The sequence below is a fragment of the Cervus elaphus genome, chromosome 9 (assembly GCF_910594005.1).
Source record: "Cervus elaphus chromosome 9, mCerEla1.1, whole genome shotgun sequence".
NCBI lineage: Eukaryota > Metazoa > Chordata > Mammalia > Artiodactyla > Cervidae > Cervus > Cervus elaphus.
Genome location: NC_057823.1, coordinates 9,141,128 through 9,153,936, shown reverse-complemented (window position 1 = coordinate 9,153,936; position 12,809 = coordinate 9,141,128). Strand labels below are relative to the sequence as shown.

General features: G+C 52.0%; 1 protein-coding gene and 1 non-coding gene across 2 annotated transcripts; both read left to right on the top strand.

Annotated features, from left to right (window-relative positions):
* Positions 1-5,313: 5,313 nt before the first annotated feature.
* Positions 5,314-8,748, top strand: RPL18A (ribosomal protein L18a). Its single transcript, XM_043910985.1, has 5 exons — positions 5,314-5,440; positions 6,779-6,958; positions 7,515-7,644; positions 8,269-8,378; positions 8,602-8,748. Exons 1-5 carry the CDS (start codon positions 5,423-5,425, stop codon positions 8,692-8,694), a joined length of 531 nt encoding a protein of 176 aa, XP_043766920.1. The 5' UTR covers positions 5,314-5,422; the 3' UTR covers positions 8,695-8,748.
* Positions 8,016-8,149, top strand: LOC122701159. The gene has a single exon (XR_006342997.1). It is a non-coding gene; the product is annotated as a small nucleolar RNA SNORA68 (small nucleolar RNA).
* Positions 8,749-12,809: the final 4,061 nt, after the last annotated feature.

Below are 12,809 nucleotides of genomic sequence, written 5' to 3'. Positions count from 1 at the left end.
AACCAATATAACAACTCTGGATATTTGCCCTCCTTTATTTTTTTGGATTCTTTATCAGACATATAACTGCACGGAGTCATCATTATAACAATGTATTATTTGTTCTGTAACACACGTGGATGCAATATGTAAAACAATAGTAGCATAATAATAACAATAATAGCATGGGCTTCCCTGGTGGCTCAGATGGTAAAGAATCTGCCTGCAATGCAGGCGACACGGCCGGGTTCCATCCCTGGGTCGGGAAGATCACCTGGAGAAGGGAATACAAACTCCAATATTCTTGCCTAGAGAATTTTATGGACAGAGGGGCCTTGTGGGCTACACAGTCCAGGGGGTCAAAAAGAGTCAGAACTGAGTGACTTTCACACATAATAATAGGACAAAATGGGGAAGAGGAAATGAGATATGTAAGATCAACATTTCTATATATGTCCTTAAAATTTAGGCAGCATAGAGACTTCCCAGATGGTCTAGTGGGTAAGTCTTCGTGCTCCAAATGCAGGGGCCCAGCTTTGACCCCCAGATGAGGAACTAGATGCCACATGCATGACGTAACTTAGAGTTAGCATATTGCATCTAAGACCCAGTGCAGCCAAAATAAATAAATATTTTTTTAAAAATTTAAGACAGCAAAAATCCAAGGAAATTATAAGTTGAAATGCATATGGTAAGCCCTAGAACAGTCACTAAGGAAATAACTCAAAATATATACCAAAGAAAATCATTAAAGGAAGTAAAATGTTACACTGGAAAATAGTTGCTTCATGCAACAGTAAGCAGTAAAGAAATAAACAAGTGGGACTACATCAAACTGAAAAGTTTCTGCACAGTAAAAGAAACCATCAACAAAATGAAAAGACAAGCTACAGAATGGGGGAAAATATTTGCAAACTCTATATCTGATAAGGGGTTAATATCCAAAATACATAAAGAAACTCAAAACCCAAACAATGTGATTTTTTTTAATGGGCAGAAGAACCAAATAGAAATTTTTTTCAAAGAAGACATCCAAATGGCCATCAGGTACAGTGCATGAAAAGATGTTTAAAGTCACTAGTCATGGGACAGATTCAAATCAAAACCACAATGAAATATCACTTCACACCTGTTAAAATGCTATCAAAAAGACAAGAGTGGGACATCCCTAGTGGTCCAGCAGTTAAGTTTCTGAGCTTCTGCTGCAGGGGTTGCAGCTCTCATCCCTGGTACGGGAACTAAGATCCCTCACGCCCTGTGCGTGCGCTTAGCCGCTCAGTCATGTCCGACTCTTGCAACCCCCTAGACTACAGTCTATGGAGCCCACCAGGCTCCTCTGTCCCTGGGACTGTCCAGGCAAGAATACTGGAGTGGATTGCGGTTTCCTTCTCCAGGGAATCTTCCTGACACAGGAATTGAGCCCAGGTCTCCTGCATTGCAGGCAGATTCTTTACTGACTGAGCTGAGGGAAGCCCCCCTCATGCCCTGCATGGCAGAAAGAAAGAAAAAAAGACGAGAGAACAGTTGGTGTTTCAGACACGGAAGAGAAAAGAACCTTGTCAAACTGTTGGTAGAAATGTAAATTGATGAAGCCACCTATGGAAAGCAGCTTGGAGGTTCCTTTAAAAAATTAAAATTAGAACTACTATGTGTGCTAAGTCGCTTCAGTCATGTTCGACTTTGCAAAACTTGTGGACCATAGCCCAACAGCCTCCTCTGTCCATGGGATTCTTCAGGCAAGAAAACTGGAGTGGGTTGCCATGCCCTCCTCCAGGGGATCTTCCCGACCCAGGAATCCAACCCATGTCTCCTACAACTTCTGCATTGGCAGGCAGGTTCTTTACCACTAGCACCACCTGGGAAGCCCCCTATGATCCAGCAATTCCACCGCTGTATATTTATCTGGAGGAAACAATAACACTCACTCAAAAGGATATTTGCACTCTCGTATTCACTGCATATGAAGTAGCGTACATCTATGCTGTATCAAGGTGGCTGGCATCCTGTCATATCACTTACATCTTAACCACTAAAGTACCATTGGAACAGCCCACATGTGTTCTATAGGACGGATGGAATGGTTGGGTCTCTGTCGTTAGCTAATGCTTTGCCTTAGTAATAAATATGTGAGGCCTTTTCTGGGGGGAAAAGTGGGCAGGACTTCCCTGGCAGCCCAGTGATTAAGAGTCCACCTGCCAGTGCAGGGAACACAGGTTCGATACCTGCTCCAGGAAGATTCCATATGCTGTGTAGCAGCCAAACCCGTGCACTGCTAAGCCCACACGCTGTGACTGGTGAAGCCCGCGTGCCCCAGAGCCCAGGCTTCGAAAACAGAGAAGCCAGTACACTAAGCCTGCGCACCACAACGAGAGACCAGCGGCCCCTCAGTGCAACTGGAGGAAGCCCACAGAGCAAGGAAGACCCAGCACAGTCAAAAACACACAGACAAAATAAATGCTTTAAAAATGGGCGATGAAATTGAATAGACATTTCTCCGAAGAAGATACAGGTAGGGTCAATAAGTGCAGGAAAAGATGCCCAAAAGCAATATTGCTTTTCAGCGAAAAGCAAATCAAAACTACAATGAAATACCACTTCACACCACTAGGATGGTTATAACAAGAGAAAAATAATATGCTGATGGGAATGTCAAATGATACAGGCATTTTATAAACCACCCTGGCAGTTAAACACAGAATTACCAAGGGACTCGGCAATTCCACCCCTGGCAATATCCAAGAGGAACGAAAACATACCCTGATATAAGGATTTGCATGGCAATGTCATTATTTCCTTATCCACAATAGCCAAAAAGTAGAAACCACACAAGTGTTCATCAGCTGAAGAATGGATAAACAAAATACATCTATGCAAAAGAATATTACTCCGCTGTAAAAAGAAGGATCAAAGTATTGATCCATGATATAATGTCAATGAACCTTGAAAACATTATGTTAACTGAAAAAAGCCAATCACAAAAGATCTCATTTTGTGTGATTCCAATTCCCCAGGTGGCGCAGTGGAGAAGAATCCGCCTGCCAATGCAGGACATACTGGAGACAGAGACACACAGGTTCAATCCCTGGGTGAGGAAGATCCCCTGGAGGAGGAAATGGCAACCTACCACAATATTCTTGGCTGGAAAATTTTAGGGACAGAGGAGACTGGCGGACTACAGTCCATGGGGCCCCAAAGAGTTGGACGTGACTGAGAGGCTGAACATGCATGCCATTATGTAGAATGTCTAGAATAGGGAAATCCATGGTGGTGTGAAGTAGATTCCTACAGCCTAGGGCTGGGGAATGGGGAGGGAATGGCAAGCTACTCCTAAGAGTAAGGGGCTTCTTTCAGGGGGGAAGATGGAAATGTTCTCAATTTTATGGTGATGTTGCACACCTGTGTATATATGCTGCTGCTGCTAAGTCACTTCAGTCGTGTCCGACTCTGTTCGAACCCATAGATGGCAGCCCACCAGGCTCCTCTGTCCCTGGGATTCTCCAGGCAAGAATACTGGAGTGGGTTGCCATTTCCTTCTCTAGTGTGTGTATGTGTGTGTGTGTGTATGTGTATGTGTGTGTGTGTGTGTGTATGTAAATGTAGTTTAAAAAAATTGAATTGTACAACTTACATGTGTGAATTGTATGGCATGTGAGCTATATTGTTTGTTTAACTGACATTCCCCTTTATAAAAAAAACTGTGGCTGTGCTGGGTCTTTGTTGTGGCCCTCAGGGTTTCTTCCTGTTGCAGAGCACAGAGCTCAGGGCAAGGGGGCATGTGGGTTTGTGTGCCCCACCCCATGTGGGATCTCAGTTCTTTGACCCGGGATCAAACCCACCTCCCATCCATTGGAAGGCAGATTCTCAACCACTGGACCACCAGGGAAGTCCCTGTGAACCATATCTTAATTAAACTTATTAATTTTTAATTAATAAAATAAAAATTCTAATTGGGCTCAGCTGTCACCTCCTCCAAGACCTTTCTCTCCTAATATAAACCCTCCAGTTTATCCTCTTTCATGTCTTTCTTCACAGCCTGACTTCGTGAGTTCTTTCCTTTTCCATTCTGGGTCTCCCCTCCAGAGGAGCCATTTTTTTGCCTAAACAAATTGCTAAGCCCGAAGCTTCCAAAGGTGCCGCTGCCCCTTGATCATTTTTAGCACCCCCACAACCACTGCCCCCCCAGCCCTAAGCCCTATTCTGCCCCAGGATCTGTACTGGAAACAAGCAGATGGGGTTTGAATATCTGCTACTATGAAACACAAATCAGATCCTCCCATAATAATAATTACTATTCCATTGCTTAATGAATGTTCAGTGTGTTTGCTAAGTGTGTCTGACTCTGCGATTCCATGGACTGTAGCCCATCAGGCTCCTCTGTCCATGGGATTTCCCAGGCAAGAATACCGGAGTGGGGTGCCATTTCCTTTTCCAGGGTATCTTCCTGGCCCAGGGATGGAATCCGCATCTCTTGGCAGGCAGATTCTTTACCACTGAGCCACTAGGAAAGCCTTTAATGAACGTTAGCATTTGTAAACTGCTCTGTACCTGGCCTTTCACATGAGTTGAGTGTGAATGAGTGTTATGTGCTCAGTCCTATCCAACCCTTTGCGACCTCATGGACCGTAGCCAGCCAGGCTCCACTCTTCACGGAATTTTCCAGGCAAGGATACTGCAGTGGGTTGCCATTTCCTGCTCCAAGGGATCTTCCGGACCCAGGGATCTAACCTGTGTCTCTTGGTGGGTGGATACCTGACCGCTGCGCCACCCGGGAAGCCAGTATGGTAACATTACTAGGGGGAAAAAACACCTGTACTATTCCCATTTTGTGCTTCCCTGGCGGTTCAGACGGTAAAGAATCCGTCTGCAATGCGGGACACATGGGTTCGACCCCTGAACTGGGAAGACCCCCTGGAGGAGGGCATGGCAACCCACTCCAGTATTCTTGCCTGGAGAATCCCCATGGACAGAGGCGCCTGGCGGGCCCATGTGGTCGCAAACAGTCGAAAACGACTGAGCGACTAAGCACACATTCCCATTTCATAGAAGAGAACGCTCAGGTCCTGGAGCCTCATCACCGGGACGATGATGCACACAGTATGGATATAAAGGCAGGAACCTGGAACCGGCCTCCGAGACCGCCCATTGTACCTACAACTCCCGGCATGCCGCGCGCGCCGACGCTCCCTTACGCCTCGCTTGAACAGGAGGGCTAGTCGCGCTGCGTCTCGGGAGTTGTAGTATCGCCGCAAAGGGAGGCCGGGCTGTGAGAGATTGGTGGATTTGGAGTCAACGAAGAAGCAAATCTTATAGAGCTCGGGGCTGAGGAGCCAATGGGCTCGCGGCATCGAAAGGGCGGGACTTCCGGCCGCGAAATCAAGGTGAGCGGCTGCGCGAGGGCGGCCACTTCCTTTTCGAGGGTGGCGGCGGTCGTGGGTAGAGCGCCATGAAGGCCTCAGGGACGGTAAGGCGGGCGCGGTGGGGCAGAGTCAGAGAACGCGACGCGGACAGAATCGAGGGCTGCGGGAGGAGACATGGGACACGCGGGGAGTGCGCGTTCGGGTTAGGGCCAGTGCGCCGAGGTCCCCAGTTGCGGCCAACATGGCGGCCACTGCGGGAGCCGCGTGGGGAGGCCAGAGCGTGGCCCGGGCCGGCTCGGGAATCGCGGGGGCCGGGGAGTCCGAGTCTCCTTTCAACAGGAAGAGACAAATTGAGCGGTGTGGAAACACGCGCCACGGGACCTCATCGACCTTCCGAGCCTCAGTTTCTCCGTTTGCGAAGTGAATATGGTGCCAAGGGTGGGGCTTGGTGGGCAATAGTGTTCTGTTACTCTTGGCATGACTGTAAGAGAAAGTAGAAGGAAACTAGTATAATTAGGGGCTGACTTGGGTAGTGGGAGTCTTAACCGCTGTGGCAGGTGCTGGGCAAAATCAGCGTTAGTGCTCACAGATGGAAGAGTAGACCCTGCGGAGAAGCATTTTGGGTGGGTCATTCTCAGCTTTCCAGCTCCATTTTGCACACTGGAAAGGGGTCCGACCGCATCGGTTCCTTCCTGAATGGGTGGTCTGCGAGGCCGGTGAGTCAGATTGAGAGGTTAAAGTAAGAATCGAGTTTGTGATGTTTGGGGTTGTTTTCTATTGACATTAATAGTAAAATGGTGACGAGCCATTTTTTGGTGGTGGCGCCTTTCTACTGTATCCCAGGATTTGAACGTGGCAGATATCATGCCCGTTGCATCTGTACAAACAGGGAGCTTCTGCTTGGGAGTCCAAATCTCTTGGACTGCAACTGGGAAACTGAGGCAGCTGCAAGTCGTGACCTACGTTTGGGGAACCCAGAGCTGGGCAGGGAACTGGATTCTTGTCCTGATTCTGCCTGGAGTTGACTGTGAGATTCCCGGCTGGTCACTGTCTCTGGGGTCCCGAATTTTCATTTTGACAAGTTGTGAGCTGGATAGATGCGGTGTTGGAGGAACGAGGCAGCCCCACCGTTCTGTGCCTAGCTAACTTAAAGGGGGAAAGGGGCTGAGAGCCTCACCCAGCTTTCCTGAGCCAGGGCAAAGGGCGTTCAGGCACCTGGGTTAATCCTCCCCACTCTCACTTCTTTTTATGTAGAAGGCTCGGACGGTGGAATGACCCACAGTCACCCAGATATCACAGGAGGGCACTGGGGTGGGACTTGACCTTCTCCATCCCCTGATCCAGTTGTCAACAGGCTTGGGGAAAGGCGCAGAGTGAGTCTCCGCAGTTGCCTCTAGACTTTGGGTGCTGGTCCCCGCCTCAACCGCTGTTTTCTTTTTTAGCTTCGAGAGTATAAGGTGGTGGGGCGCTGCCTGCCGACCCCCAAATGCCGTACGCCGCCCCTCTATCGCATGAGGATTTTCGCGCCTAATCATGTTGTTGCCAAGTCCCGCTTCTGGTACTTTGTGTCTCAGTTGAAGAAGATGAAGAAATCCTCGGGGGAAATCGTCTACTGTGGACAGGTATGGGGTATCCGAAGCTGGGCGGGATCGGGGTGAATTTACACTTTCCCATGGGGCATCTGTCACCCTCCAGAGCTAGCAGACTTTACACACCCTGATCCTGTTCCTTTGTGGTCTTCATGCCCATCAGGATGAAATAGGTGGCTTGGTGCCTTTTTCCTAATAAGAAACCCTGGGCCTCATCTGTAAAGTGTGGGGCGTGGCGCTGTACTCTGCACAGTGAGGCTGCATTGGGTCACTGATGGTTTTTTGGCCCAGATGGTCCCAAGAGAATTGTTGGTTGGTTGGGGGGAGTCAGAAGCTGTGTCGGTCCCCATGGCGGGGGAGCATCCCAGCCTGGACTGCCCTGCATCCCTGCGGTTACCATGGGGATTTCCCTCGGACAGCAGATTTCCCCGCGGGTGCCTGAAGGTGCAGGGACTGGGAGACGGGCAAGAGAGGTCCAGAGGCTGGACCATCCTTTGTAGCATTGGGGGCAGAGGTTCAGGGATGGTGGGGGGCCCTGGTCGAGGCCCACTTGCTGTTCTAGGCTCAGCCGGTCTCCTCTCCTTGACAGGTGTTCGAGAAATCTCCCCTGCGAGTGAAGAACTTCGGCATCTGGCTACGCTATGACTCCCGCAGTGGCACGCACAACATGTACCGGGAGTACCGGGACCTGACCACCGCCGGCGCGGTCACCCAGTGCTGTAAGCCGCCGGGTCTCTCCTTCAGACTCAGCAGGGCAGGCACCTTCCCTGTCAGACAGAGGCCTGACAAATGCAAGAGGCTTCTCGGGGCTCGGGGGCAGTCCTCAGGGATGGAGGCAGGGGGAGTGGCGAGGATGCCCCAGGCATGCCTGTTCTGGAACCTGGCAGTAGGTGGGCTCGGGCTGGGGGTGGGTGGAGAGGAGGGGGTCTGGTCCTTCCTGAGCTGGTTCACCACCACCAACTGCATCTGGAGCCTCCCTCTTGAGGTTTAAGGTCAGCCATTATATAGATGCAGCTGCCGCCCGGGGATGGGACCGAGCATTAGCAACCCTGGGTGCTCCCAGCGTGTGTCACCTGCCAGGACCAGAATCCAAGCACCTAAACCCAAGAACTGCTGTTTCTTGTAGCAGTGGTTTAAACAGAGGTGCTAACAGCAAATGTTATCTCGTCGCCTTTGTGGGGCTGCAGCCGTGCCCCTCAAAGTGAATTTGGAGGTTCTACACACTTGGTAGCCAGTGCCTGCTGGGACCAGATGCTGTGTCTATTTGGTCCCCGAGTGCCCTCCTTCCCCACCCATCATGGGAAAATGTGTACATTCACCCTGCCCCCTCCTGATCTCTACAGACCGAGACATGGGTGCCCGGCACCGAGCCCGGGCCCACTCAATCCAGATCATGAAGGTGGAGGAGATCGCAGCCAGCAAGTGCCGCCGACCAGCGGTCAAGCAGTTCCACGTGAGTGCCCTCAGGGCCCTGCAGGGCAGGCTGGGCTGAGGGGGCTCTGTTGGAACACCAGACTGGTCTGGCAGCGCCCCCAGCCTTGGGAGATGCAATAAGGCAGCGGGTTTGACGCAGGAGCCCAGTGGGGGGTGGCCACACCTCAGTGGTCCCTGGGAGACAAAGTTAAGAGCCTTCCACCACCACCACCACCCCTGCTACCTCCCTTTTCTTATCACAGGACTCCAAGATCAAGTTCCCACTGCCCCACCGCGTCCTCCGTCGCCAGCACAAGCCACGCTTCACCACCAAGAGGCCCAACACCTTCTTTTAGGTGCAGGCCCTCTGTCCCCGGGTCTGCCCAAATAAAACTTAATGGGAAAACCAAGTGCCCAGATACACTTCTTGTTTTCTTTACGCACCCTGCAGAACTCAAAAGGGTGCAGCCAAGCTGTGAGTGCTCTGGGAGGGGTCCTCCTCTCCTTGAGTAGGGCCCCTGCACTGGATTCTCCAAAGAGGGGGGTGGTCTAGGAATGGTGAGCCCCTCCCCACTCCCAGCTCGCTCTCCATTCAGTGCCATCAAGACAGCTCTGCTGTGGGCCTTGGGGTGTGCTGTAGGCCACAGGTTTGGCCCCAGATCTGTCTTGCCTGCCTTGTTATACATGTTTCTCAGCTCTGTGCCACTCCCCCCTCATTTCTTGGTGGTAAAATGACAGCTGGCTGCACGCTGCGGGCAAAGCCTATGGGTTTGGTTCTATTCCAGGTGTGGTCTTCCCTACCTAGCCTCCAACCCTGTTGTAGATCCTCAGAGCAGGCACAAGGGGGCGCCCAAGAGGGCTGTGAGCCTGCTGTGCTGGCTGGTTTCCCCTCCACCAGCCGGGGGCCCATTGAATGAAGCTGCCCTAATCCCACCTAGGAGGCCAAGGTCTCTCAGTGGGCATCTTGTACTTGAGGCCTGGGGAATTCCAGGCATGAAGCTAATCCCACCCTAAGCTCCTCAACCAGAGACCGAGGCACAGCTAAGAATTCAGTTCTTGGTGTTGTCACCTTGGACAGTCCAGGCCCTTTGTACCTTGGTGTCACCCTCAGAAGGTCAGACTAGATTCGCTCAGCTGCTTTGGGGAGCCAGTGTTCTGCAGGCGGTGGATATACAGGTCAGTAAGGGCCTGCCTTGTCTTCCAGAGAGCCGTGGATGGGGAAGAAGCTGAGGCACAGAGCTAGTGTGGGGCGGGGGCACAGCCTCCGCTCCCCCACCTATGCGAGGAGGGGTTTAGTTGGCGTGGTGATCTTGGGTGGTTTCCAGAAAAGCAACTCACTTCAAATCCCACCTGTTCTTGGAGAGGTTCCTGGGGCAGGGCTCAGGCATGGCTAGCCATTCTCATGGGAAAGACAGGCCCTGGGTCCTCAGTGACCCCGCTTTGCCTGTCCCAGCCCCTGGGACTTCCCAGGTGACACCAGCGGTAAAGAACCTGCCTGCACATGCAGAAAGGTGAGAGACACGGATTCAATCCCTGGGTCGAACGATCCCCTGGAGGAGGGTGTGGCAACCCACTCCAGTATTCTTGCCTGGAGGATCCCGTGGACAGAGGAGCCTGGCGGGCTACAGTCCATGGGTCAGTAAGTCACAAAACCCATGACTGAGCTCACACAGACCGGCACCAGTGGCTCTTCCCTGCCTCCCTGCACTTGCTGAGTGCTCTGCCTAGACGACTGCACAGACCACTGCCTCCCTGGGGATTGTAGACCATACAATGATTGGTTCACAGCACCGTCCCACACCAGACTGAGGGCAGGGACCACAAGTGTCACTGTGAGCCTAGGAGGGGTTATCTGAGACAGGGTTGTGATGGCAATGAACACCCTTCTACCTTCATCTGCACCACATGTGTAAGCCCTGATTGGCAGTGCTGGGCCAAGTTTTTTATATTAATGCCAAAATACCTGCCACTAACACACTAATTAACGTCACTTAATAAGAGGACTATTTTCCTTCAGCCTTGCCAACACCATGGGTGAACAAGCTACTGGCTGAAAATAAACCTTAGGATTTGCTTTTCCTTATGTGGAAAGCATTCTGCCCTGATACAAAATAATCACTCATAGGAAAAAACCTTAGGAACTTGAATCATTCCTCTCATGGGCTGCAGGGTTGGTATGGTATGGGCATTCCTTAGTGGTGCAGTGGTTGGGATTGCAGTGCTTACACTGCCGGGGCCTGGGTTTGATCCCTGGTCAGGAACTAAAGATCTTGCAAGCCTTGTGATGTGACCAAAAGAAAAAAAAGAAAAAGCTCGGGTATGTGGAGCAAAAGGCTGAAAAAATTTTCCCCACATATATTAGAAATACTTTTTCCTCAGGGCACTTCATCGTAGTGTTTAAGACATTTGTCCAGCCAAATTTTTCTTGAATATCTGCCTAGGTGATTTAATTAACCCTGTGAACCCTGGCAGAAATTCCTGGTTACCCTAAAGATTTCTCCTTTCTCAGGCGTCCCCATATCTAGGTGCCACCCAGAAAAAGTTTGGCAGCTTCCTTTTCACTTAAGGATGGGCGTGTGATAGCAGTAGTGATGCATGCATTTCCAGGAAATAATCTGGCTGGGATGTAGGGACAATGGCTGGTTCTCCACCAGCTGTGTGGCCGTGAAGCGCCTGATGCTTGTTACTGGGGCAGGTCAGCCCACTCTGAGCCTTAGTTTTCTCCTGTATAAAGTAGAAATGGTGATCCCTTAGGTCTCAGGTGGGGGCTTCAGATGAGATAGAGGTTGAAAGGCCAGAAATGTCAGGTGGGAGAATAGACCCCCAGGAAAGTGGAAGGCCAGAGATGGCCCCACAAAGGCCCCCCATGCACCCCCATCCCCGCCTTGAAGCTCTGCCAAAATTTCATCCACATTACAGCCTGGGAACTTGGAGAGGACGTTGCCCCCAGCCAGCTGGGGAATGGAGTCAGTCTCATAGAGGAGGCCTTGAACCAAGAGATGAGTGAGCCCTCAGCTTGCTAACACACCCATTCGTACACCCCCTGCCATGTAACCGCCCACCTGGCGATTACCCCACAAAGCGTGCATAGAGCAGTCACCCAGAAGCTGGCTGAGATGAGGCCCACTGAAGCGAACCCTCCAGTCTCCAGTGGTAGTCATGCCAGGACCAACCAGCACAAAGGCCCGGAGCTAGAAGAAATGGGCCCTTCTGTGTGGGCCTGTGGAGCAAGACTGGCCGCTTGGATTGCTGCCTCCCCTCAGTGGTCAGCTCAGGCCCAGGGACAAGTCTTTTCCCGGGCCCACGTGGCCAGCCCGAAGGTGGGCCGGAATCTGCTCCCCACAAACCCTTAGGTGCTGAGGCACTCCCAGGACCCGCCCCAGGCTTCTCCAGGTGCCGGCTGTCCCAGACTGGACAGGCTGGGAGCCCTGGAGGAGGGCCACACCTCCCTGACCCACCCCGCACCTCGTTTCTGAGTCAGGCAAGGCAAGCGGGGACCTCGGGTGACCCATGGTAGATCCTGAAACCCAGAGAGACTGGGAATCACAGGATCAGAATCCTCAGGACTTGGAATCAGGGAATCTTCTAGACAATGACAGCCACTGGTGGTAATAATGGTTTGCTTTGACTGAATGCAGGATTGGATGTTCAGGACATACCCAGCAGGCCATGCTGGAGCAGCTAGAACAGCTCACAGCCTCTCATCTCTGACCCCTGCCCTGGCTCCAGGGAGACAGGAGGACTCTGGGGATACCCAGGCGGCAGGCAGGAGTGGTGGCAGCAGATATCCCCTCAGCACCCCGACATCCCTGCCCCTTTTGCTTAGCCCACTGCTGCTGGGCTCTCGGGGACTGCCCTGCTCCTCTCCCCCATCCAGGGGGAGTCCTCGGGTCCTGCCTGCCCTCCTCCCATCCCATAATTGGAGTCATACAGTCCAGGAAGGCATACCTGCTTCCCCTCCCTCTTCCCTGCCCTCCACATTTCCTCCCCACCCCACCACCGCCACCCTGCAGGGCTTCCAACTCTGAGCCTACCAACCAGGAAATCCAAAACATGTTCTGAATCTACCCATTTTTCCCCACCCTCAACCCCTGCCTTGGACCCGGTGGGTTTTTCAGAACCTGTGGTGATTTAGTCGTTAAGTCATGCCCAGCTCTTATGACCCCATGGACTGTAGCCTGCCAGGCTCTTCTGTCCATGGGATTTCCCAAGCAAGCATGCTGGGGTGGGTTGCCAGTTCCTTCTCCAGGGGTCTTCCTGACCCAGGGATCGAACCCAGATCTCCTGCTTTGCAGGTGGACTCTTCATCGACTGACCCATCAGGGAAACTAGGTCCCTCATTTGCTCCAGACTCTCCAATTGCTCCCACCCAGTGCCCTCAATAAAATCCAGACCCCCTCCAAGGCTCCCGGTCTACAGTGATCCTCCCTGTCCTGCTCTTTCCAACCTCGGGGCCCTGCCCCCAGCTCTC